The 23,776-nt window shown below is 48.4% G+C and overlaps 9 protein-coding genes across 9 annotated transcripts; 3 read left to right on the plus strand and 6 right to left on the minus strand.

The window, feature by feature from the left end:
- Positions 1–135: 135 nt before the first annotated feature.
- On the minus strand, positions 136–2,418 carry B0J16DRAFT_411543 (uncharacterized protein). Its single transcript, XM_046133245.1, has 3 exons — positions 1,371–2,418; positions 1,069–1,320; positions 136–1,017 (listed from the first exon to the last, which is right to left on the minus strand). Exons 1-3 carry the CDS (start codon positions 2,379–2,381, stop codon positions 154–156), a joined length of 2,127 nt encoding a protein of 708 aa, XP_045986804.1. The 5' UTR covers positions 2,382–2,418; the 3' UTR covers positions 136–153.
- Positions 2,419–2,750: 332 nt separating this feature from the next.
- B0J16DRAFT_66797 (uncharacterized protein) lies at positions 2,751–4,260 on the minus strand. Its single transcript, XM_046134256.1, has 4 exons — positions 3,798–4,260; positions 3,340–3,752; positions 3,125–3,294; positions 2,751–3,064 (listed from the first exon to the last, which is right to left on the minus strand). The coding sequence occupies exons 1-4, from the start codon at positions 4,111–4,113 to the stop codon at positions 2,770–2,772; spliced, it is 1,194 nt and encodes a 397-aa protein (XP_045986805.1). The 5' UTR covers positions 4,114–4,260; the 3' UTR covers positions 2,751–2,769.
- Positions 4,261–4,768: 508 nt separating this feature from the next.
- B0J16DRAFT_300490 (uncharacterized protein) lies at positions 4,769–6,662 on the plus strand. Its single transcript, XM_046124567.1, has 2 exons — positions 4,769–4,847; positions 4,894–6,662. Exons 1-2 carry the CDS (start codon positions 4,811–4,813, stop codon positions 6,570–6,572), a joined length of 1,716 nt encoding a protein of 571 aa, XP_045986806.1. The 5' UTR covers positions 4,769–4,810; the 3' UTR covers positions 6,573–6,662.
- A 2,098-nt stretch (positions 6,663–8,760) lies between these two features.
- Positions 8,761–10,904, plus strand: B0J16DRAFT_369073 (Cation/H+ exchanger). The gene is made up of 5 exons (XM_046130257.1): positions 8,761–8,905; positions 8,971–9,039; positions 9,089–9,195; positions 9,236–9,864; positions 9,913–10,904. The coding sequence occupies exons 1-5, from the start codon at positions 8,857–8,859 to the stop codon at positions 10,763–10,765; spliced, it is 1,707 nt and encodes a 568-aa protein (XP_045986807.1). The 5' UTR covers positions 8,761–8,856; the 3' UTR covers positions 10,766–10,904.
- Positions 10,905–10,962: 58 nt separating this feature from the next.
- Positions 10,963–12,985, minus strand: B0J16DRAFT_411547 (uncharacterized protein; the record flags this gene model as incomplete). The annotated part of the gene is made up of 2 exons (XM_046133246.1): positions 10,963–11,379; positions 11,426–12,985. The coding sequence occupies 2 exons, from the start codon at positions 12,983–12,985 to the stop codon at positions 10,963–10,965; spliced, it is 1,977 nt and encodes a 658-aa protein (XP_045986808.1).
- Positions 12,986–14,076: 1,091 nt separating this feature from the next.
- On the minus strand, positions 14,077–15,848 carry B0J16DRAFT_411548 (uncharacterized protein). The gene is made up of 3 exons (XM_046133247.1): positions 15,086–15,848; positions 14,670–15,034; positions 14,077–14,622 (listed from the first exon to the last, which is right to left on the minus strand). Exons 1-3 carry the CDS (start codon positions 15,366–15,368, stop codon positions 14,197–14,199), a joined length of 1,074 nt encoding a protein of 357 aa, XP_045986809.1. The 5' UTR covers positions 15,369–15,848; the 3' UTR covers positions 14,077–14,196.
- Positions 15,849–16,495: 647 nt separating this feature from the next.
- B0J16DRAFT_333903 (major facilitator superfamily domain-containing protein) lies at positions 16,496–18,520 on the minus strand. Its single transcript, XM_046126904.1, has 3 exons — positions 17,340–18,520; positions 17,045–17,292; positions 16,496–16,996 (listed from the first exon to the last, which is right to left on the minus strand). The coding sequence occupies exons 1-3, from the start codon at positions 18,449–18,451 to the stop codon at positions 16,701–16,703; spliced, it is 1,656 nt and encodes a 551-aa protein (XP_045986810.1). The 5' UTR covers positions 18,452–18,520; the 3' UTR covers positions 16,496–16,700.
- A 627-nt stretch (positions 18,521–19,147) lies between these two features.
- B0J16DRAFT_380795 (uncharacterized protein) lies at positions 19,148–19,457 on the minus strand (the record flags this gene model as incomplete). The annotated part of the gene is made up of 2 exons (XM_046131104.1): positions 19,148–19,380; positions 19,436–19,457. 2 exons carry the CDS (start codon positions 19,455–19,457, stop codon positions 19,148–19,150), a joined length of 255 nt encoding a protein of 84 aa, XP_045986811.1.
- Positions 19,458–21,031: 1,574 nt separating this feature from the next.
- On the plus strand, positions 21,032–23,387 carry B0J16DRAFT_333906 (heterokaryon incompatibility protein-domain-containing protein). The gene has a single exon (XM_046126905.1). It carries the CDS (start codon positions 21,047–21,049, stop codon positions 23,246–23,248), a length of 2,202 nt encoding a protein of 733 aa, XP_045986812.1. The 5' UTR covers positions 21,032–21,046; the 3' UTR covers positions 23,249–23,387.
- The last annotated feature ends 389 nt before the right edge of the window (positions 23,388–23,776 follow it).

Genomic DNA, 23,776 nt, shown 5'->3' on the forward strand with positions numbered 1-23,776 from the left:
CATTCAATAGCAAGAAATGCATTTGCCACTCATGTGTGCGGCCCGATGCTTTGGTGTCTTATCCGAAGGCGGCTAAAGCACCTCCACGACCAGCCGCCATCATCACGACAAAGACAGTATTGAGCAAACGAATATCATATAATTGAACGCCCGCTAAAATATACTCTCAGAAAACATATGATTAACGTCCCCAATCGGCCACTGCAATCTCAAAGAATCCTCCCACCCAATCCCCATATCCATATCAACACCAGCCATACTAAAAGATGGCGAATACTCCGTGAACCCCGTCTGCGCCAGACTCGCTCGTTTCACAGACTCAGTAACGCCATCTAAACCCTCATGACTCCCCGGACTTGCAGCATCGAGAATTCCTAAGCTGAGTAAATTCCTCCTCATCTCAATTAACCTCTTTGCCAGTCTTCGAGCAGATCGGGATCGGTTGGTGTACTTCGTTGTAAGCGCAACAGCCATGCTGAAACTTCCACCTAAAGACTCGATCAGGTCTGGTGTGAGTTCTGGAACCATTGTATTTCTGTTTTGTTTGATGAATGCGATGAGGAGAAATGCTAAACCGGCTGTACAGGCGAGGATATGCTGATAACACGGATGTTGTTTTCTGTATATATCCGTCACTGTATCCAGTGCATGCAAAACATTAATGATGTCGTATACACGATCTGTCGCTGATCGGACGTGCTTTTTCGTGATTTCGATGTCCGATTCTGAAAAGAAGAACGGTTTAAGGAGTTGACTTCGTACAGATTCTGCGCGTAGATTAAGCAGAATAGCCCACGTAGGCGGTCTTGTCGATGGATCCGTTTGCCACGTATGGCATTGTGCAATAGAGTATTCACCTACTGCTTTCTTGCGCCACTGCTCAATCTGGAACGTCATAAGTTCAAATGAGCTTTCATCATTATACCCCTCGCCTTTAGCGGCACTAGAAATAGGCTCGCTGAAGCGGTCACTTATAAGAATGAAAGAGAGCATGGCTTTCAGATATGGGTTTTTGACCTATTCTGTTAACATACCCGCACATCTAGCTCCATTGATCGAGGAACTTACCGATGAGGTCGAGATGGAGCTGAAGCTCTTTTCGTGGAAGTGAATCGGTAGACCAGTCGCATAGCTCCACTGCCGATCCAGAATAACAATACTACTGACCAACGTACAGGCCTCTGTTCGCTCAGCCTCTGACTTCAACGTGTGTTTGAAGACTTCAGCGTTATGAAGGCCCAGTTCCATTAGCATTCGGCCTGCGATACCGCACATGCGCCATGCTGAACGTGGCATGTCTTGAAAGAAGTCGTACCAGCCCTAAATTCAGTCAGATCCTTGCTCAATACGTCTTGTGAAAATGGACATACCTTGAGGAATATTATCGTAGCATGCTTGATACTGTTCGCGGGCGCAGAAAGCTTCGCATTAACAGCGTCCTGAAAGCTATCCCTCAACAAACCCTCTGTGTTCCCACTCCCCGTCTTTGCATCCGCCCTCAAAGCGATTGCCAGACAGAGGTTAAGTATGAGAAGTAGTTCATATGCTTCAGCGCCTGTACTCGCAGCTAAAACATCCCACATTCCAGCTCCTGCATCAGCATACCACGATCTCGTCTGCATGATAAGCGCATCGATATCCACGACAGGATGCAATTCTCCAACGACTTCTTGATAAACGTATAACAGCTGGATGGCTTCTTGTAGGCCAATGACGGAGCGGAAAGTTAGAAGCATCGCTGGATCGCCTTTGTCAACCGTCCGTGGTGAAACGGCAAACTGTGTTTCGGGATCTCCTTCTTCTGAAGCGTCGTCTTCGTGAATACTCGCAAGCTGCAATTGTCGCTGGTGAAGTGGTAAACTGTCCCGTCGGAGCTTCAATTGCCCAACATTAAGCGCATAGTCCGGACACGTCGGCCCATAAAAGTTCTGCGAAGCGGCCGTCCTTGAAGATCTAGGTGTAGACTCAGAATTCTCCTCATCAATCTTATTAACCATAGCCCTCGCGCTCTCAATCAAAGTAACAGGCGAAGGCAGACTCGTGACCTCTTGCGGATTCGAGCTTTGCGTTTGGACCTGTGCAGCAAGACTGTTTAACTGCGCTTGAAGACTGGATAGCATGTCCACAATCGCTGCTTGATTCGTCTGACATGATTCTGATGAGATTGATTCGGGCGCAGGGGGTTGCCAGTCATTGGTTTGTTCTAGAGTGTTGGTGTAGGTACAGTTTTGATTGCGACTTGCGCAGTGACGACATGGTTGTCGGCCATCGCATTTGCCTTTGCGACGGCGACAAGCTTCGCATGCGCGGAGGGCGTAGGGTGTTCGACGTTTTGTTGGTTCTGTTGTAGATTTATTCTTTGAGACTCTTGTTTGAGACATTTTGAGCAGTCACGTATGTCAAATGAGTCGCTGGTGGAGGTGGATTTGAATGGAGGTAAAAACAGGGTCCAGTCGCGATTAATATTTATCTCTCCTCCCTTTTGTCTGCGTTAGCGTCGGCTTTCACCTTGGATCCTTGCGGGGTAATCTGCACTAGACTAAGATCAGCGGTAGGTATCTCCTTGGAATTTGAGTTTGGAGATAGGTACTTCCCCGGTCTACTAGTGGTAGATGAGGTGGCCAATTGGAGGTGACGCGTTTGAAGGGGTCTTGATAACGGCCCGGGGTCGGATCGGGGCCTCGGTGTGCATCCTGGTTAAGACTATTCTATACAATGTTTAAAGACAAGACACAAGGTTCAAATCAACACATCAATGCTATTGAGCAACTAAACTTCACGAATACTGTAGCTAAACATTTCATTCGAAGGCACAGAATCCCGATCCCTCATCTTCTTCGCCGTCTCGACTCCCGCAACCGGAACTCGATACTCAAGCTTCTTACCCTCCTGTCCCTCAACGGGATACGGGAACGGTAAGTACTGCGGCATCAATCCCAATTGCGCAAGAACGGTACCCTGGTCCCAACCGATATGCTCATGGTATAGCCTATCGCCGCGGATATTGACGACCGCTGTGAAGGGGATTTCCATTTTCTTGAACGTTGGGGGGACGCCGGGAAGGCTGTGAGGACAGTGTCAGTAAGAGCGTCATGGAGAGGTGAGGGGTGAAGGGAAGACATACAGCCAATCTATAGTCCTGTCGTGAGTGAATTTGTAGATAAATTCGTCAATCACTCGGTCGATTCCAACAGTCCGGCTAGTAAGTTCAAGTTCTGTGTCGACAGAGTTCAGAAAAATGAAGTTATCACGGTAGAAGTTCGTTAACGACGCTCGTCCAACACCACCGGTAAGCTAGTCCTGTTAGCGAATATTTCCACATGGCTCAATGGTACTCACAGTAGGAACATGATTAACATAAGGCTCCTGCACCATCGTACTCATAGTATGCTCAACACTCCGGTCCGCAAACTCATAATACGTATGCTCATCCCAAGTATCTTCAAGATCAAAGTATGGGCCATTCATCAATGGCTTGAGGAAGGTCAAGTTCCTTGTATGCGACACTGATTCAATGGTGTAGTTAAATTCTGAGCTGAAGGGGACGGCGAAAAGATGGGATGGGGCGGTTGGGTAAGAGTATGTCGTTGATTTGCCATCGCGTGAGAGTTTTGCAGTGTGGGCGGCGACATGTGTGAGTGTGGGAATGGGGGATGTTTGGGGGGACGCTGAGTTGGTATAGGTCACGGCACCGACTATATCTGTCCCATCAATAGTTGGAGCAACCTTGCTCCATAACTCGGGATCATACGCTGCCACGCATTAGCCGAGTTCACACAAGATACCGAAATACTCACAGATCAGTCCAATCTTACTACCATTAACAAACCCCTCACACCCCCTCAAAGCTTCAACCGCAGTCCTCAACACATCGCCTTTCAAAGCTCTCGCCTGTATCTCAACAACAGCATACCCCTCCTCAGCCCACTTGACCAAAACTGAAGGAACACCTTGAGTAATCTCCAAGTGCTTCTCCGAGTCAGGATGCAAGATGACAAGACCTGGTCCGTGGCCTAGTCTTGACAAGGGGGGTAGAAGAGTGATGCCATCGGCTATGGCTTGGGGCTTGGGCTGGGGAAGAGGAGCTGGAGGCTTGGAGATGTCTGCGTACATGATGATGATTGGTCGTTAGTTTTCTGGTTGGGTTGTTCGGAGATTACTTGGTATCTGGTTATGGGATATATAGACGACACTATCTATACACAAGCCTTCTGTTATCAATTACCCCATATTACGGTCCTTGGCGGACTTGCCTTATCGCCTTCGGACTCTTGTGAAGAGGCGTAGTCTCAGATCACACACACGATTAGTGGTTGTGCGCCTTCGGAATTTCCGTACGGAAGGTCCGCACCCAGTCCAGTCGTGTAAGTCGGCCGCCGATCCACCAGGCGAGTCAACCCAATCGAGTCAGATGTAACTTTCTGAACAAAGAGATGGAGTAGCACAGGACCAGTATTTCGGAACCAGATTGTCGTTATCGTATCTTTGTCGCACGTTCCGTAACCCCAGATAAGCACTGGAACGTGGGGTCGGAATGGGGATCATCAGCTACGGAACGATTAATCTGGGGTAAAGACTAGCCTTATCGGTAGCCACATGGTTATTGCGTGGCATTTGATCGTTCCGTTGATTGTTGGTTGGGGTAAGGAGATGCCTATCATTGACGATACGCGGGGTGCACTTAAGTGTAACGGCGATGTTGAAGATAGCCGACAAATAGATATAGACCCTTGATTCGCCTCTTGGAATACATCATCATCAGATACCCCTTCACCAATAGGACACACAATCTTATATACACATCAACACAATGACTGAATCATATGACATTGTAGTCGTGGGCACCGGTACATCTCCTCCCTTCTTCCCCATGTCTCCAACTAACACTATCAGGCTGGTTCGGCCTCGCCGCCTCAAAAGCAATCCATCAAATCTCCCCAACCGCATCGCTCCTAATCCTCGAATCCGCCTCCTCAGTCGGCGGTACCTGGTCCAAGCACAGACTCTACCCAGGTCTCAAGTCCAACAACATGAAGGGAACATACGAATTCCCCGACTTTCCAATGGACGAAGCTACGTATGGCGTCGGACCGAACACACATATTCCTGGTGCTGTTCTACATCGTTATCTTACGGATTTCGCAAAGCATTTTGGCTTTTATGATAACATCCAGTTTGATACCGCTGTTGAAGGTGTGGAGAAGGAGGGCGATGGGTGGAGGTTGAGTGTGTTGGGGAGCCAAGGGAGCAGAGTTCTTGAAACGAAGAAGCTTGTTCTTGCAACTGGTTTGACTTCGACACCGAATATGCCACAGTACAAGAACGCGGAGAAGTTCGATGCGCCACTCTTTCATGCCAAGGATTTCTGCAAGGAAGCTCCCAACCTGAAGGTCAAGAACGCTATCGTCGTCGGCGGTGCAAAGTCTGCATTCGACGTGGCATACGCTCTCGTCCAAGACGGTGCAGAAGTCGATCTGATCGTCCGTCCAACAGGCAACGGCCCTGTCTGGATCGCACCACCCTTCGTCACACCCCTCAAGAAGCGCCTCGATCAGATCCTGAACATCAGATGGATGACCTGGTTTAGCCCTTGTCCCTGGGGTGAAGCCGACGGGTTCTCCAGCGTGAGGAACTTTCTGCATGGTACATCCCTGGGAAGACTCATCGTCAGCGGTTTCTGGAAAGCACTTAGCGGGGATGTCATTTCTGCCAATGGATATGACTCGCATCCTGAACTGAAGAAGCTTAAGCCGTGGCATTCTGCTTTTTGGATTGGCAGTGGACTTAGTATCTTGAACTACGATACTCCCCTGTTTGATCTTGTCAAGCAGGGCAAGATCAGGGTTCATATCGATGATATTGAGTCTCTTGAACCTCGACGGGCGATTCTTGCTTCTGGAGCGGTCATTGATACAGATGCGATTATCTGCTCGACGGGTTGGAAGAAGGAGTCTACTATCAAGTTGGCAGAAGATGAACTCACTCTTCCTTACTCGGACGCCAAGAAGCGCGCTCTTAACCAAGCTGCGGACGCGAAGGTCCTTTCTTTATACCCTGGTCTCAAGGCCCAACCCGACCTGAACATCAAGCCTAAGGAAACCGACCCTCTTCGATATTATCGTTTTATGGTTCCCTCTAGGGCAGTCCGAGCGAACAACCTTGCCTTCGCAGGTATGATCTCAACCGTCAGCACAGCAACATGCGCTACGATCCAAGGCCACTGGATCGCGGCCTTCCTCGCCAACAAGATCCACAGCATCCCTTCCTCCGACAAGGAAATCACCGACGAGATCATGTTGCACACTCAATGGGGCAAGTGGCGATATCCTTGCGGATACGGTGCTGATTTGCCCGACCTTGTGTTTGAAGGGCTGCCATATTGTAATATGCTTATGAGGGATCTTGGATTGGAGACGCAGAGAAAGGGAGGTCGGTTTAGCGAGTTGACGTCGCCTTATTTACCCGCGGACTTTAGGGGATTGGTTGAGGAGTGGAAGGCGAAGGAAGAGAAGAGTTGGGGCGAGATTCGGGGGGTTGAGGTTCAACAGGTTCGAGGCTTCAAGAAGGATTAAGCGTGGATATATCGATATTCGGGTCTGCTTCTGTAGATTAGTTGCTTTGTTGAGATCGTATGTAAATTGTTAGTTAGTGATATCGAGGACCTTGGATTAGTATCGAATGTATGGCTTTTGATCTAGTACGGTCACCTTCCCATATCAACGTCTGCTTGTGCGTTCTGTCACCGTTTACCACAAGAATATCGCCCATTAGTCCGCTCATCATCAATAGAAAGAAGAATGAGTTTGTCGGCATCAGCTCAAACCTTTGAAGTGATAGTTTCGGCAGATTTGCAATAAAACCTGCCAAGCGCGAACAGACCGTCAGAAGTTAATTAAAACAGCAAGAGAGAGACACATAACTCTATCGTTATTCCAAGTACTAGGATACACTTCCGGTTTCGAATAAAATGCGTTGAAACAACTCCCCACTTTGACCCTTCTTGCGAAGTTACGATACAGCGAATGAGATGGGAATAATGACAAGTTTCAGCATCCATCCTGGTATATACCCGATCCTTTGACAAAGTGATAAGATGCATTTCGCACAGGCCGGTTCAAGCTCATCCCGGCTTCAGTTTTCTTTTGCGTAATCGCGATATGTGACAAAACAAACACAGAAGACTTTGTTTCGTGGACTGGGTTAGGGATTAGTTTACAGAAGGATGGGCGTGTATTTTTAGTGCATTTACAGGCATGCCTACGCTGAACTTACCCTATGGCACTGGCTGGTTTTTAGTCGTGGATTGTAGCTTTGATGCTTCAATGTTGGTTTGTTTTCCACTTATCTTGGAAAATCATCTTATTACTGGTTGCCAAAAGTCAGGAATACTTTTCTTTGCTCATGTACTCCTTGTTCAAATTGAAAAGCTCTGAATTGCATCACTTCTCTGTGTTCAACAGCCCCTCTATATTTGGCGAAGTCACACGCGACGCAACATAACAGAACGTCTGTCAGTTGGATTAAAAATAAATAACTACCACATGAAAAATCTTCCAAAGCGCTAACATGCATCATGTGTTACCAAAAATTGCTTTCGTGCTGCATGCAGTGATAATTTAGGCTGTAGGACGACACCGCTCAAAGACCTTGGCTCAAAACAAAAACACCGACACAAACATAGTCGTACGATGAAACTAACAACTGCCCTGGATCTTAGATCGATATAGATAAGCGGCAAACCTCCCCACGGGAAACCCCCGTTTGAAGGGATATTCGTATCGCATCCCTCAAAGGTCAAGGATTAACTCCCTCTGTATGGATGATTCTGCTCAAAGCGGAACACGACATTGATCCGGATCAAAAAGTCCTCTCGAATTTAGGTATCAAGGCTAACGCGCCTCTCCCTTGACACGAGTCGCAGCGCGGCCTTGCGCTGTTTCACCAACGCTGATCCCGCACTGACGTAGGTTAATAACAACCTTTATGCTTAAAAAAAGAGACGAAGAAGAGAAATGAAGATGATCTGCATTGCATTGTCTCAAGACAGTTGGCCTCCTGTCACGGTATTGGCTCCGCTGTGACTTGAGACGACGGGGCGGAAATCGTGGGGGAGCGGAAACAGACAGAGGCAAAAGAGTCTCCAATCGCCTCATTTACTACTTGCAGGGGCTGACTCTGCCTCTGACTCTTGTAACCGCGCGTCCTTATCTCTATTTAGTCTTTAATTGCCGAGCGGCTGTGCAGTCCCCAGAAATAGCCTCTTTTTAAGCTTAATCTCACCCATTCAACCTCATTTCATCAGAGACATTCAGCACAGATATTGGTATCCAGTTATGTCCCAAGCATCCAGTGATATTGTAGCCAAGTCATGACCTAGATTGTGATCGCCAAGACAGCCCCAGACGCCAAGACAATAGCGGCCTCTCCTGCCAAGAGTTTCATGCTATGCTATCAACCACTGAAGACAGCCCTGGAAGAATCTGGTGAGACGCACTGAATCGCTGTAGTGTTTTGAGTTCGTTGTTCCTCTCTCTGTCTCTATTCTTGACTTGGTGTTTCTATCTAGGTACGTCCGTAGCTTGGTGCTTTGCCCGTTTCGGACCTTACCTTCCCTTAGCTTTAAGCCCTTCTCAATATCAAGTATAGCTCTTATCTCGGCTGCTTGCACTGTCTTTAAAAGATCAACAGAGATCCCGTAAAGAAGTGGCTTGGCTTAATTTCCTTTCCATCTTCCCTTTCTCTCTTCTCTTCGTAGGCAGGACCTCTTTTTACTATTTCTTTTCCTTTTTCTTTTCCTTTTCCTTTCTGTTTCTTTTTGTACTGTCTTTCTGTTTGTTTATATCAAAGGACGCCAAAATGCCTGTCTTAAACTTGAGTGAGCTGAACGTTGTGCTCAGCGTGTTGGGTGCGTATTCACTCTTGGCGACCCATCCACCATCGACTTGGCATCTCTGACTTATGCATCTTTAGGCGCTTTCACCGTTCTTTACGGTATCATCTCTGTCAAGATCAAGCAGGCTTGGTATCTTGGCGAAGCCTGTCCGTACACCTTCCTCTTGACTTCATCACACCAATTAACATATACCAGTACCCGCTGTCTTGATCGGAGTCTGCCTCGGTCCTATAGCAGCCAAGTTCATAGATACCGAGAGATGGGGCTCTGCGGAACCAGGCCAGACCAGTGCCATCACACTTGTGAGTCTTCACAACAGTTGATCAAGGGTCATACTAACAGGCAAAGGGCGTTGCTCGCGTCATGATTGGCGTCCAGCTTGTCATCGCAGGCTATCAACTCCCCGCCAAGTATGGCCTCACACGATGGAAAGAGATGGCGCTCTGTCTTCTGCCCATCATGACAGTCATGTGGCTCTGCACAGCCGCCTGTGTTCTGCTCACCATCCCCAAGATCACCTTCCTCGCCGCCCTCGTCATCGGATCCTGCGTCACCTGCACCGACCCGATTCTATCTCAGGCCATCGCCAAGGGACCCTTCGCTGATAAATACGTCGCTCGACCTCTACGTGAGATTATCTCTGCCGAGGCCGGTGCCAATGACGGCTTTGGGTTTCCATTTCTCATGCTAGCTACGTACCTGATTCAACATGCAGACATCCCTGGCGCTGGCGCCAAGGCTGCTGATGCTGCTAGCTCTGCGGTTGAACATGGTGCTGCCGAGACTGGCCAAGCTGTAGCTCACGCTCTCATGGCTCGTGCTGGCGAGGTCGGGCGTCTTGGTGGTGGTGTCACCGAGGCTCTTATGAACTGGTTCGTCGAGACTTGGCTGTACACCATCGTCCTGTCCATTGCATACGGTGCCGTCGTTGGATATGGAGCATGCAAGGGCATCAAGTTCGCTCTTAAGCAGTACGTCCACCCAGCCATTTATCTTGACTCAAACTAACATCACCACAGCAAACTGGTTGACAGCGAATCCTACGTCCTTTTCCCCACCGCCCTCGGCCTCTTCCTCATCGGCAGCTGCGGAGCCATTGGAACTGATGATCTCCTCGCCTGTTTCGTCGCCGGCTGCGCCCTTAACTGGGATGGCAACTACCTCAAAGAAACTGAAATCCGTCATGACGAAGTCAACTCATGCATGGACGTGCTTCTCAACTTTGGCGGCTTCATGTACATCGGCGCGGTCCTCCCCTGGGAGACCTTCAACGACCCCACTGGTACCGGTATTACTCTTCCTCGCCTGTTCGGACTCGGATTCCTCGTCCTTGTCTTCCGTCGTTTGCCTGCGATCTTCGCCTTCTACAAGCTTATGCCTGGTGTCTGCAAGGACTGGAAGGAGGCCTTGTTTATGGGATACTTTGGACCGATCGGCGCTGGTGCTGTTTTCTACGTTGAGCACGCCCGTCACTTGTTTCCCCACGACGGCGAGGGCGACAACGAGGAGACCAACCTTGTTCGAGCCATGGGACCTACAGTCTACTGGCTCGTTCTCTTCTCTATCGTCATCCACGGTCTTTCAATCCCTGCTCTCAACATTTTCTACCACTACACCGGCAAGGAAGTTATCAAGGATGATGCCGTCGAGGTTCGTCGTGTCTCGATGCGCGCAGCCACACCCACCAACGCCCATGCTGGTGACGCCGACACCTTCATCGCCTACAACCGTTTCAGCCGCAGCATGGGCCCTGAGGTTAACACTCTGCCCATTCAGAAGGAGACGCAGTACTGGACCGATGATGAAGAGCCTGTCAGGGAGCGTCCTGTGCAGAATCGCAAGAGCGGATTGACTTGGGCAAACCAAGTTTAAAAAATAAACAATAAACAAACGGAGAGAGGGTTGGTATATGGGATATGATTCATGGTTATTGGGTCTGTAGCCTGTCCTCTCGTTTTAAGACTAAAGATAGTACTTTGTTTTTGCATTTAAAAAATCTGTCACTCGTTTTATGATTTATGTGTGTACTTGTGATGTTCAAGCAATGTTACAGATAACATCCAGTTAAATCACTGCCTAGACATGGTATCATTGTCCTTCTTCGATGACGTCTCACTTGACATGGCAGCCTCGGACGTAGCAGCCTCGTTGCTGCCAGGCTCCTGTCCATCGGTAGTGTCGCGCAGAATGTTGGGAGCATAAGGCTGCTTCCAGTCCTCCCTGCGCTCATGCTTGATAAAGATGTCATACCATCGAGGGAAGACGAAGCCAATTACGATCCACAAGAGAAGACAGTGGGCAACGATGAAGCCGACGATATAGAGGGGGTCGTTCTTGACTTCTTCGAAGGTCGGGTATGCTAGACTGAAGATGATGGCCAGGATGGGGCCCGTCACGTAGCGAAGCATGGGGGCCCAGAAGACAGGGAGGGACCAGTTCTTGCCAACGCCGCAGACGGTGTTGAGGTCATGACGAAGAATGTTGCCCTATGCCATGTTAGTATCTTTTCCATGGTTGATGAATTCGACATACCGAGTAGAAAGCATTATAGTACAAGACAGACATCATCTTGCTCTTAGTCATGAGTCGGGGACCGCCATATGCATCCGGTGTTCTTGCGAGAACAAGAGAAGCGGCGAGACCGATGAAATAGACACCGAACCCAGCGATGGCACCAGCCCAAGGGGTAGCTGTGTGACCAATGATGATACCTAGAAGCTGACCACCAAAAAAGCCACCATTGTATGAAGCCCAAGAAGGCATACCGACCTGGCCGACGACATCTTGGTATCTGTACAAGGTGGTGGAACCAACACACTCAGCCCATACAACGAATACAAGGCCAATGTTGTTGATCCATCGGTCAACACCGTCCATGAACCAATACCCAAACTGGGTACAGTGAGGAAGAGAGACAAGGAAGCAGATTATGATCATAACGGTGGCAACCCATGGACGACTCCATTTCTTGGCAAAAGGAGTGTCTAGGATCAAAGTCATAACAGCGTCAAGCATGGCAAAGGAAGAGCTGATACCCAACAGCATGATGGTGAAGAAAAAGACGAACGAGAAGAAGTTGGACCCGGGCATTTGAACAAACGCCTCAGGGTAAGTCATGAAACCTAGACCATAGCTACCAATCTCGCCAGTCTCCTCGGGCTTCATACCAAGGTATCCAACGATACCGAAGACGGCAAACGCGGCGAAAGCCTCAAAGCACGAGTTGAAGATGACAATGATACAAGCGTCTTGCGCCGCGTTGGAGTACTTCCGGTTGTACGAGGCGTAGGCAGTGTAGTATCCGAATCCGACACCCGTTGAGAAGAAGACCTGGCCCACGGCGTCACGCCAGATCTTAGTACCGGCGAGCTTATCGCTGTGCCAGCTGGCGAAATACATCTTGATACCTTCGCCTGCATTGGGGAGAGATGCGCCACGGCCGATGAGGATGATGGCGGTTATAACGGGAAGACCCATAGTGAAGTAGACGACGCGACCGGTGAGTCCGACACCACGAAACATACAAATCCAGACGGTGAACCAGGTGAATGCGTTCCAACCGACGAGTCGGGCGTCGAGGGAAACACCAGGGTACACGACCCATCTCCCAGAAGTATCAGGATCAACAGCGCCGACAGCTTCATACATGAACCAATTCTCGGTATCACCCGCCCAAGGAAGCGGACTGGTAAAGGACTTTTGGAAATAGACCATGGCCCAAGCAAGAATAGGCACAAAGTAAGTAACCACCACAAAGCCGACATAGTTGAGCGCAAAGCCAGTACCCTTGAGTCTTTTGTGTATGTTGTTGTACGCAACGACGGTTCCGCCGAGGTAGGCATTACCAGAGGCAATCTCCAGCGCCATGGCTGGGATGGCTAGAAGGAAGACGGCCATGAGATAGGGCACGAACCATTGCAAGCCGCTGTTGTTGTAGACCTGGGACGGGTATCGGAGCATGTTTCCCATTCCCACCGCACCACCACAAGAGGCAAGGAGGTAGGCTGTGCGGGAGGGCCATTGGTCACGTCCTTCTTCAGATTGCGGTGGTGGAGGTGCCACAATCTTTCCGATCTTTGATAAGAAGCCCATGGCAGGCAAATTATGTGTTCCAGTAAAGAGGGACAAGAAACGTGGGAGGAAGATTGGCACGTTATGAGCGAGGAATGAAGTAAGAGGAATTAAAGAGGAACCAGCCTTGTTCTTAAGGAAAGGGAAACAGACAAAGATTTGGAGGAATAATGCGCCCACAGATTGCAACGTCTGCCCAGATATTGAAAGCCAATAATCATCTCCTGTATCACGTTCTGAATATAAAGGAACGTCATATTCGAATGCTAAGACACTTGGCTTGGGCGGAGGAGAAGCTTGGCGAGGAAGCAGGGAAGGGGATCTTGGCTACCAACATATCTTTTGGTCACGCGACAAAGAACAGGAATTAATAAATCTTTTGGGTCAACGTTTTATGTGTCTCTGATGTTGGGATATGGTTAAGACAAACTCACAGATTAGCCTCCCATGGTTGATCCCGAGTACGGCAAACATCTATCTGCAGGTATGTACTGTAGCATTTGTAGGACTCCACAGGTAATCGGTGCCAAGAACATTTCAGCTGAGCAAAGTTACGAGTCGACCAGTAGAGACGCTCCAATTCAAATCCTGTTGGTTCCGGGTTATTTCATACATCACCGATCACAGCGGAACATTATTTATCCCGCTAAGACAAGAGTGACATCAGAGACAACAACAACAAGGCATGGGAAACTTGAAGGTAGAACAAAGAAGCTGTATCACCTGAATCTGAGATTTATGTTCAAAGGGTCTTTTCCCACCCACTTTTCCCGCCATGGTGGTGCTTCTTTACGTAAAGATTCTGGGGAAGTCTGGGGTAAACCTCCAGTTTGCGCGTTTGTACCCACGATGGATGGCACGATGTGGTGGAGTTGGGCTTTCCCCTCGCGTATCGTTGTCTTAGGTCTCCACGATATCACTACGTGAGGCAGTTTTGCTTTTCCCGAATACCGTGTTTTGATGAAATGCCTGATGATGAGGCTCGATGGGTACGAGTCATGGCTGACGCCAAAAAGCCACATCCTCGCCGGTCTAGCGGAGCCGCTCCCAGTGCATTGGCTTTACAAGGATCCTGTCACGGGATGATTGAGGTCCACATTGAATCCTTCATGTCTTGATGAGAGATTTAATATTAATGGGTAATCTAAATATTCTATGGAAAGTAAAAATTTGCTGACATGAAGGGTACCCCGCCAAAGAAGATATCGGTAAGAAGAAATGTGACCAGTATTCTACAGAGGGAAATGCTCCTCCTTCAAGTTCCTCGTAGAGCTTGATTCACTTTGAAGATCATCATAATCTGTACGATCCCGGTCCGGCTTGACAGTCTCAACCTGCGTCGTCTGAAACGTCCTCGACACTTTAATCCCATCTTCCTTACGTTCCGGCAACTCGATGTTCTCGCCAGCTTCGATGTACGTAAGATTGCCACCGGGGAACATTGATGTGGCTCGCTTGTTGGTCGCAGTCTTTGCGCCACTTTTTCCACCAGATCGTGAATTGGAGTAGTCGTAGCCGCTGGGGTTACTCGCTTTGACGACCTTGGTGATCAGTTCGGCCATGTTCATTTCGATGTGGAGTTTGACGAGGTAAGCGAGGGGGTGGAATTGGAGATAGACGATGTCGTTGGGTAGGGACATCATCGCGATGAGGAGGACCTGTTCCATTAGTCATCTGCACTGATAATAGGTAGGGCTGTGCTTACATCCATGGTCATCGATATACCAATCATAACCAAGTTAACGTGGTAAAGACGAGTGTACTTTGTCAATCCATTGGCAATAAGTCGTGAGCGGACGAGATGAATGAAATAAAAGTTCAATCCTGCATCGACAACTAGGAAAATTCCCTTCTCGACTCTATCCCAGATAGCGTTGACGCTGATGAACTGTTGACTGATTTGTAATCGAGCAGGAATCCATACGCAGAAGACACTGATGTTGATAGCAAGTAGGACGAGGAAGGTAACGAGCTTAAGTTTCTTGGCATTGTTCCGGTTAACCATAAGGATCGAGATTCGGTTGATGATAATCTGAAGCAGCGTTTGGATCTGGATAGCCCAGAGCAGAACTGTACCAGCACGTTAGTAACCCTCCCAAATAGACCGTAGATTGGACATACCAATGACGAAAAAGACAGGAAAGCCAGGTGGTATATACTGTCGCAGATAACACCACGTAATAGCGCTCATAATCACACTACTCAGCCACTCCATCCAAAGCAGAACAAGGTAGATATTCGTTCTGGTTCCTCGTTTCCACGACTGCACAGTCTGGCGTATAGCTTTCGTCCCGCTAAAAATGGATACGCCGAGGGAGAAACCCCAAGCGATACTGGCGATGTTCATGTCATTGGTGCTAGGTTTGTGGAACTCGTAGGTATCTGATAACAAGAGACCGCCCATCTTGGGCAAGTGGTACAAAGGAATGCGTGAAAGGAAAGAAGGGATGGTATGCAGGGACCACGAACTTTGAGGAACAGATGCATTGTATATTTGAGGTAGGGACGCACGCTAGGAAAGACTCAGGGGCCACGAAGAGGTGTTGCGGATGCAGTTGGGCTAAGTTAGTGTTATGCAGCGGCTTACGGACCGGCGAAGATCTTTTGCTAACTGCTTACAGGGCATCTCCCAGTCGTCCGGTGTTTAGGTCGCAAACTCATCTCTTTTGGGAGTATTACTGTGTCAAGGCAAGGTACCCCGCGGAGAACTGGACGAGAACCTGCATGAGACCCTAGTACGGAGCAATGGGGGATTCCTTCAGATTCTGTATAGACAGTTCAAGATGATCTGATGATATGAGACATCTCCTTCTCGCCGTTACACTCAGCTCTGAGAGACAGTGTTTCTGATGACTGATGATACCTAGATCTGTCTGGAGACGAGTCATGAATCAAATCTGAATACGATACCATTACCCAAAGCTTGGTATCACCCCAGCTTAGAGTCTGCATCTGCGGTTCCGCACCTCCCTAGCGCAGTCTCATGTTTAAACCACCCAACCCCTAATGACAACGACTAATTCGAATCATCCACTGAACATTCTTCAGTGACTTCTTCTAGACAAAGGGGCCCCGTTAACTCTTTTTGCCACAAAAACGTGGTCTTGCTTACAGGAAGCCGTCCCATTCCCGGACAGATGGCTGGCTTGTTCTAAGATCAAGCCTCAATTTGAAGTTCGGCTCCGCGGTGGATCCTTCAGGGCTGAAGAAGAGGGTCTATCGAAGTTTATTTTCATCCCCCCGGACTATGATAGGTTGAATCAGTCTGATATCGGAGAATGGGAGATTTCAAAGAATTCGGTCTGCGGATTAGAAAGTTCCTGATCTGATCCGCCCGTTTTAGTTCGTTGATCGACATGATAAGGCCGAGATGATGAGGATGGATCGTCTAGACTGTTTTTGGATGAGAACCAATTGAGATGCTTGGATCTGAAACGAATCACGTGCTGAGTCGAGGCTGAATCAACCATTACAGACGGAAAAGAATTTTCTGTCAGTTCAATTAATAAGAAAGATTGGTGATCTGCTAGATGATTACCGGCCTTGGGGATCTTTAAGATTGAGAAGATGCTATCAAATTGAGCTGGGACAAGTGCTTGTGAGCGTCACGGAAGTCCCCCGGGATCGCTTCTACCAGGATTCAACAAGCTAACCTTCATTTTAACACTTTCTAGCGATTCGAATCAACTTCTCCGACAACCAGTTTGGAGCTCATTCCCGCTACGTCGATCGCTAACTAGTCTTGCTTCCTTCCAACTATACCACCCTTCTTCAACCCAAGCCAAACAACACCCGTAACAGTAGTGCAACTAGCAAAGATAGTCCAGAAAGCCGCTCTATACCCCTTCATCAACGCCTCCTCCCTAGCCGTAATCCCCGAGTGCTCCGTGACAGATGCGGCGATCGCAGCAGTGATAGCCAGGCCAACTGAATTGCCAAACTGCGCTACTTCATTGAACACACCGCCTGCAAGGGACTGCATCTCAGGCGGATAAGCGTCGGAGATAACGAGATTCGAGACGGTGAAGAGGACTAATTGAGTTAGTATCATTAGTCAAATTTTGGTTGACGGGGGCTTACCATCTGGGTTGACGGGCGAAAGGAACATGGCCCAAAATGGAGCAAGCCAGTAATTTTCACCTACGTCGACAGTAGCCATAAGTGGTGCAGCTACCATGGTTATTAGGGCTGATACAACAGCCAGTGTTCGCACTTTGACTTTGGCGATAAGAATTCCTGTTATGATGTTTGCTGCAACGCCCATTATGACGTGGGGAAGGAAACGAAGGGAACTTTGGAGAGCTGAAAGACCTTCGACTTTTTGGAAGCTGGAACGGTTAGTGGCTGATGGCTTAATAAGGTTTGATGGACTTACTATAGAGTCGTGAAGTACTCGATACCGTTAAGTGAAGCCCAGCATAAGAAGACAGCGATGCAGACAGATGTGAATGACCGATTGCGCCAGAGACTGTTCGGGATAAGAGCCGGTCTTCCATGCTTGACTTGGTGGTCCATCCAGAACGGAAAAGCAGCTAGCAAGACAATGGCAATCGTCAAGAGCACTATGTTGGCTGGATCATCGAGTCTCTTGTAAGACGAAGAGATCATGGCCAGAACGTAGAGCAGCATGCCAAGCGCTACACTCATAGTCGCTGCGCCAACCCAGTCAATCTCATGTCTCAATCTGGTCGTCCACTTTCTCTCGGATGCAGTGTAGACGGAAGGTAACGACCATATCGCACCGGTCGATAAGCAAAAGTTGATGATAGCCGACATGTAGTAAGCCCACCTCCATCCAATAGTATCCGTAAAGATACCACCTAGAACAAGACCGAGCGCATAACCCAACGGACTTCCCATACCATTAATCGCAAAAGCGACATTCTTCCAAGGTCCTTTCGGAAAGGTATTAGCGATCAGACTAACCGCCGTGGGAAGACACATCGAAATAGAAGCTCCAAGTAGCGTTCTAAAAAGAATGATCTGAATACCAGTCTGCGCCAAACCAACAGCCAATGTGAAGATGACGAAAAGGAAGCTGCCAGTAACCCACATCAACTTTGCGCCTACGACGTCTGCAATCGCGCCAAAAATGAGGAGCAAACAACCTGCTGCCAACGCGTAGACGGCTGCTGGCCAGAGGATAAGATTTTCTGAGAGGGAGACGTCTTGGGCTATGCGGGGGAGGGCGGCGATCAGAATGCCTGAGCCCATTGTGTTGAGGAAGCTTATGCCTGCGAGGGTGATGATGACGATTACGGCCCTTGTCTTGGAGATTCCAAGGGCGCTTGATGGCTCTTCGTTGGAGGCATTATTACTGCTGTTGTCTTCCAAGACCGGAACATCGGGTAGGCTGTCGCTTTTGGTAGGTGGTTGAGTGAGATTGGCTCCTCTTAGCTTCGTTTTGGGCAGAGGCTCCAGGGGAATAATCCCGGCGTGAATGGACGCGGCGCCAGAGCCGGTTGTGATGTCGAAGCTACGGTCCATTTTGTTCTACCCCGACAATTGAAGCTCAAAGTTTGAGACTGCCTCTAGATATATAGCAGCATTTCAACGTTATGACATTGTGTAGGTCAGACGTCATAGTCATCAAGGGCGCGCTTTTTTGACAACAGGTACATGGCAATTGATTGGCTGAACCGTCAGGTAAGCATTTTGCCAAGCGTCTTATTATGCCGCCTGCTATCAGAGGGGAAGTAAAATCTTACCAATGACGTTTTTTTTTTAGCAGGAGTAATGGACGAATACAGCATGTAAACACGGATGTACTAACATCTCGGATCAAAAACCTATGTGACTCATTAATGACTTTGCGAGCAAGGGCCAATGTGAGTTTGCTAGATGCTTTTAAGTTAAAAGCCAAGGAATCATTATTTATATAATAATCGATTGGCGCATCTAGCGGCCAGTTCTTCAGAAGTTATTATGTGGACAACTATCTTCGGGTTCAATAATCAGTAAATACTTAGAGCAACCCTTTTAGCATGCCGCACAGTTGCCTTCCTGGCATTAAACCGCAGTTTAGACAGGAAAGCAATAATTCGATAGGAAAGAAAATTGATTCATAATTACAAGGCAGTCGAAGCACTGCGATCACATTCCAAAGTGGATAGAAATATTCGGGTGTTAACAATTCTCATTCATTGGCTTATCATAACGCTAGGTATAACGCTCTCAAGATATTTAGTTGCCCTTGACACGTCCATCAGGCTTTCCATCCTTGCGAAGACCATCGTGCTCAGTGGGCTTGTAGTCGCTACCATCGCTGCTGGAAGCTCCGAGACCGCCACTGCTTCCATCGCCAGAAGTCTTGCCGCCCTGCTCACCAGCCTGGTGAGGGTCGACCTTGCCATGGGCGAACTCGCCGGTGCCAACGCGCTGGTCGGGTTGGCCGTCCTTGCGGAGACCGTCGTGCTCTGAACAGTTGTTAGTGATTGAATGGGAAGAGTGAGATGGATGAGGGAGTTGTACCAGTGGGCTTGTAGTCAGACATGTTGATGTTTGGATTGGGAGGAAAGGTTGAAAGTGGTAGTTGTAGTTTTTGATTGATTGATAGAATGTGAGTGTGATGATGAACGAAAAGAAGAATTCGCAGCGTCTCGGTCGTCCTCTTTATACAGAATCATCCTCATCAATTCTCAGAAATGTTTGTTAAGACATGAATTCATTGACGTCACGACATAAGTCGCGCTGCGACTACGCGTGAAGCTCAGACCGCAACCAACAGATCTACGTCAAAAGTACACATATCAGCGTCATGAGTAGTCGTTGGCTTCTATTGTCGATGGAGTTAAACTGGTCATTGACTTTTGCTTTTGTTAATTTCACAGCCCTAAATCGCCCTGGAGATTAACGCTCAGGTACCATCTGATCGTCACGGCACCCCGCATAGAGTAGCTAGTATTGGTTAGATTAGATCGAAGATGTCAGATTGACGGAGACCATGCTCCGGTTTCTCACATGGCCGTTTCATTGTTCTTTGAAGCCACTGGATCATGGGAATGTCGGTGAGGCAATGGTATATGTCATAGATCTAGATCTTTATTACGATGGAGCCTTATTGGCCTTTGATATAGAGGTAGCCCAAAGAATACGACAATAGAGTGGACGCAGAACGCTAATCCACGTGTTCATTCCCGGGTCCGGAGAAGGAGCGTGTTATGACTGGTTCGATGTTAATTCCGTATAGTTACTTCATACCGGATCGAGGTTGACGTAAAGGGGTTTCGGAAAATTGAGAGGCCGACCGCTGACAATATACCAGCCAGAATTAACCCATCAGCTTAATTACCCAAAGACTGGACAGTTGCATGTCTATTATCCGTCGTCCGATCCAAGGGACAAGCTTCTGTCGGATCTTTGATTGAGTGACAAGCCGCATGAATTTATCCACGTCATGAAGGTAATGAGACCCTTATCCTTGTTGAAAACGGAGTTGATGACGCCTTCTAATCAGAACAGGCAATGTGAAATCAAGATCAGAATATTGCACCATTGCACGTGCGATCGATCGGATCAGTCACTTTCTAACCACCTTTCTATGTCATCCAAGTCACTGGTGTACATAGGCGAGGGATCACTCGACTTTCATAAAGACGCAATGCGGCGTAAAGGAGACATTTGGGCTTTGCTTAACGATCTTACCATCATACAGGTACAAGTCGTTTTGAGCATTTGAATCTCACACTGAGTTGCGTGTAATTCTTCCTTGTTGCAGATGAACCGAGAAGGCTGGAGAAATCATCGAGGCGAAGGCGTAATTCAACTATACCACACCTGCTACCTGCTGTATGGGGAGGCCTTGGGAGGTGACCATGAACCTTCCATATTGTTGCTGTTGTGCTTCGCTGTGGTATTAGGCAGTTGTGGGCAATTCAACCCTGATAACTTGTAAAAAAGCCAACGTTTAAGGTATTTTCCCCGATCTCGAGTAGGGTTTCGGAGATATAGGTGACTTACTTGTCGCTGCTAATTAGTGTATGTCGCAATCGTCCTATCGCAACCCCTGTCTTCTTAGTGCAGATACCAGCCCCTCACTCGACACCATTCCTCTCAGCCTCTGAGACAGCTCAACCTCCTGCAATGTCTTCAGGCAAAACACCAGACTGGGTAACCAGCTGTGAAGTATGCCAGACAATATGGCAAAGACTAACCAGCGATGACAAATTCGAGCACACGATCAGCCTCGGGTCCTTCGAAGAAGCGCTATCCACAAAATGCCCTCATCACAAACCCCTCATCGAAGCTTTTTTGGAGTACACCAAGAATGGAGAGGAGGAAAACGATAAGTCCAGAGAAGTGAGGGTTGAGTTTGACTCACGTGGGAGTTTTGTTCGTCTCGATGAGACTGTTAACCATTGTGGTTTTGGCTGGAGTCTTGCGCTTGTTGATAAAGGTTCTGAATACGCTACTGCTCGCGTCCTGGACCCTGAGTGGGCGGACTTGAGTGTGATCAAGAAGTGGAAGAATGAGTGCCTCTCATCGCATGGGACTTCGTGCAGTAATCCGCTTAGAATATGGAGGGCGAGACCTGCCTGGTTGATCGATGTTCAGAGAAAGTGCCTCGTTCCGGGGACTGTCGATGGTGACTATGTAGCGCTCAGCTACACATATGGCGGTCACGTTGGCCGTTTGATTGATCCCATTGTGCTTGAAAGACTTCAAGTGCCAGAGGCACTTGACACTCCAGCCCTATCAGAGTATGTCTCACCAATCATACGAAACGCCATTCACTTGACTACCGTCATCGGTGAGAGATACCTTTGGGCTGATGCACTATGCATTACCCATGGAAACGATGAATCAACGACTAAGCAGTTATCACTCATGGGCGCCATCTACGCCAACGCAATACTCACAGTCGTAGCAGCAGATGGTGATTCTAAGACTGGTCTCTCAGGTATCAAGGGAATATCAGCACCTCGAGAGCTCAAGCAAATTCTAGTCCCTTTCGGAGACCAACAGCTTCTACACAAGGACTACATGGGGTTTGAAGCAGAGGCCTGGCTGCCATACTACGAACGAGGCTGGATCTATCAAGAACTCAGACTATCGCCTCGTAAGCTCGCCTTCCACGAGGAACAACTTCATTGGCAGTGCCAACGTAGTGTCTGGCATGAGGAGGCTGCGTCGAGATCTTGGCTTGAGAAGGACCCTTACACAACTGGGACGATAGATAGTTCTTTGAGAATTCTATTAGCCGGGTTCTTTGACTGTTCTGTTTTCAGTCTGCTTGTATCACGGTACAATGACATGGAACTTCGCTACGGTGAAGACGCCCTACCAGCGATATCAGGATTTCTGTCTGTGCTGAGTCGTCGCTTCCAAGGTGGTTTCTTATACGGGATACCAGAGATGATGTTTGAGCGAGGTCTTGGTTGGAAGCCATTCCTTCCAAGAACAAACCTGGAAAGACGAGTCCACTCATCAAGGCCTCAAAGTGTGCAACTTAAACCTTCTGGTCTTCCGTCTTGGTCATGGATTGGGTGGATGGGTGATATAGAGCCGGCTGGGCCTGAAGCAACGCTGATGATGCTGGGCGGGGAGGACGAAGGCATTGAAGAGACCACGCCCATCACTGAATGGTACACAAGTCACTCCTCAACCGATCCGCCTTCGAAATGGCGAAGAATAAGGTCTACATGGTATGATAATCGGGATAGTTATAAGGATTTTACCAGACCACTACCGCCAGGATGGACACGTCACGAAGCCCCAGAGAAGTCACCTTGGGATGACGGACCTCACCTATACCCCGACGGATGCGACAAATTTGTCTTCAAGCACGAGGACTGGCCTGAGACGGATTACGAGGAAGTAAAAGGATGGTTCTATCCCTTCCCTATCACTCCGGTAGACGAAACGACACTACCCGATATGCCCGAGCAAACAGAATATCTCTTCTGCAAGACTCACAAAGCTCAACTCTGGGGCTGTCAAAAGGAAGGTGAAGGGAAGGACGCGCGACTGTACAACAGCCAGGGACAAGAGGTTGGGTTTCTGAATTTAGTTAACGAGGGCTTTTTTGCTCGCTTCCCCAAAACGCTGTCTGAGGAAGAAAAAGGGTTGCCTGTTGACTTGGTAGCTGTTTGTAAAATCAGGACCTACTACAGGACACAGGATGAAGTGACCAAGGTTTGGAGTCAGAGGCTGACGAAGGATACGTATTTGGTTCTTTGGGTGGAATGGAAAGATGGGGTTGCGACTCGGCTTGCCAGTGGACAGGTCGATGTTGAGAAGTGGAATGAACTGGACTTGGAAAGTATCGATTTGGTTCTTGGATAGACTGGCGAGAGGTGATAGAGAGCATTACAAGGTATTCCTACGCGTTAGTTAGAAGATCAGAGGGAAGACACTGAGATCGCGACAAATCCAGCTGCCTCTGATATTCTTGACGGTAAGAACAAAGAGTCCAATAAAGTGGATAAATCGCTGAAAATATTGCTGGACTTTTCGCGAATAATCTCTGTCCCTCGGCTGCGGCTGAGACGCGTACAATGTCGACAAAAATCCCGAATCCTTGAGAATAGGACTTGCCACAACGGCCCTCACTCCGTAGAAACCGTATCGATCGAGAAACTACGCGGTTAATTCAGGAGGGCCGGTGAATCATGTCGAGCGAGTAATTTGGGCATCAAGATCGACATCAAAGATCCTACGCGAATGGCGACACCTCGGTTCAAATTTCTTGTCACTTGATCAAAGCTTCATGCTCGACCAACAACAAGATAACAATCCCGAGATAAGTCATATTCCTTGTTCCATCTGAAGCAATCTCCACGTCAACGTCCAAGCCCCCGATGATATATATCC

The sequence above is a fragment of the Fusarium flagelliforme genome, assembly GCF_020744385.1.
Source record: "Fusarium flagelliforme strain FIESC 12 MPI-CAGE-AA-0113 chromosome Unknown B0J16scaffold_2, whole genome shotgun sequence".
Taxonomy (NCBI): Eukaryota; Fungi; Ascomycota; class Sordariomycetes; order Hypocreales; family Nectriaceae; genus Fusarium; species Fusarium flagelliforme.

Bases quoted from the DNA above. Each gene is read 5' to 3' on its own strand.
- B0J16DRAFT_333906 (XM_046126905.1), top strand. From the start codon at position 21,047: ATGTCTTCAGGCAAAACACCAGACTGGGTAACCAGCTGTGAAGTATGC.
- B0J16DRAFT_411543 (XM_046133245.1), bottom strand. From the start codon at position 2,381: ATGTCTCAAACAAGAGTCTCAAAGAATAAATCTACAACAGAACCAACA. The intron at 1,321-1,370 runs GTATGTCCATTT...GACTGAATTTAG, and splicing joins CTACGATAATATTCCTCAAG to GGCTGGTACGACTTCTTTCA. The intron at 1,018-1,068 runs GTAAGTTCCTCG...TTAACAGAATAG, and splicing joins GCTCCATCTCGACCTCATCG to GTCAAAAACCCATATCTGAA.
- B0J16DRAFT_66797 (XM_046134256.1), bottom strand. From the start codon at position 4,113: ATGTACGCAGACATCTCCAAGCCTCCAGCTCCTCTTCCCCAGCCCAAG. The intron at 3,753-3,797 runs GTGAGTATTTCG...AATGCGTGGCAG, and splicing joins TAGTAAGATTGGACTGATCT to CGTATGATCCCGAGTTATGG. The intron at 3,295-3,339 runs GTGAGTACCATT...TAACAGGACTAG, and splicing joins ATGTTAATCATGTTCCTACT to CTTACCGGTGGTGTTGGACG.
- B0J16DRAFT_369073 (XM_046130257.1), top strand. From the start codon at position 8,857: ATGCCTGTCTTAAACTTGAGTGAGCTGAACGTTGTGCTCAGCGTGTTG. The intron at 9,040-9,088 runs GTCCGTACACCT...AACATATACCAG, and splicing joins TTGGTATCTTGGCGAAGCCT to TACCCGCTGTCTTGATCGGA. The intron at 9,196-9,235 runs GTGAGTCTTCAC...TCATACTAACAG, and splicing joins AGACCAGTGCCATCACACTT to GCAAAGGGCGTTGCTCGCGT.
- B0J16DRAFT_411548 (XM_046133247.1), bottom strand. From the start codon at position 15,368: ATGGGCGGTCTCTTGTTATCAGATACCTACGAGTTCCACAAACCTAGC. The intron at 15,035-15,085 runs GTATGTCCAATC...GTGCTGGTACAG, and splicing joins TCCTGTCTTTTTCGTCATTG to TTCTGCTCTGGGCTATCCAG. The intron at 14,623-14,669 runs GTAAGCACAGCC...CTAATGGAACAG, and splicing joins GTATATCGATGACCATGGAT to GTCCTCCTCATCGCGATGAT.
- B0J16DRAFT_300490 (XM_046124567.1), top strand. From the start codon at position 4,811: ATGACTGAATCATATGACATTGTAGTCGTGGGCACCG. The intron at 4,848-4,893 runs GTACATCTCCTC...TAACACTATCAG, and splicing joins CATTGTAGTCGTGGGCACCG to GCTGGTTCGGCCTCGCCGCC.
- B0J16DRAFT_333903 (XM_046126904.1), bottom strand. From the start codon at position 18,451: ATGGACCGTAGCTTCGACATCACAACCGGCTCTGGCGCCGCGTCCATT. The intron at 17,293-17,339 runs GTAAGTCCATCA...TAACCGTTCCAG, and splicing joins GAGTACTTCACGACTCTATA to CTTCCAAAAAGTCGAAGGTC. The intron at 16,997-17,044 runs GTAAGCCCCCGT...TAACTCAATTAG, and splicing joins TTCGCCCGTCAACCCAGATG to TCCTCTTCACCGTCTCGAAT.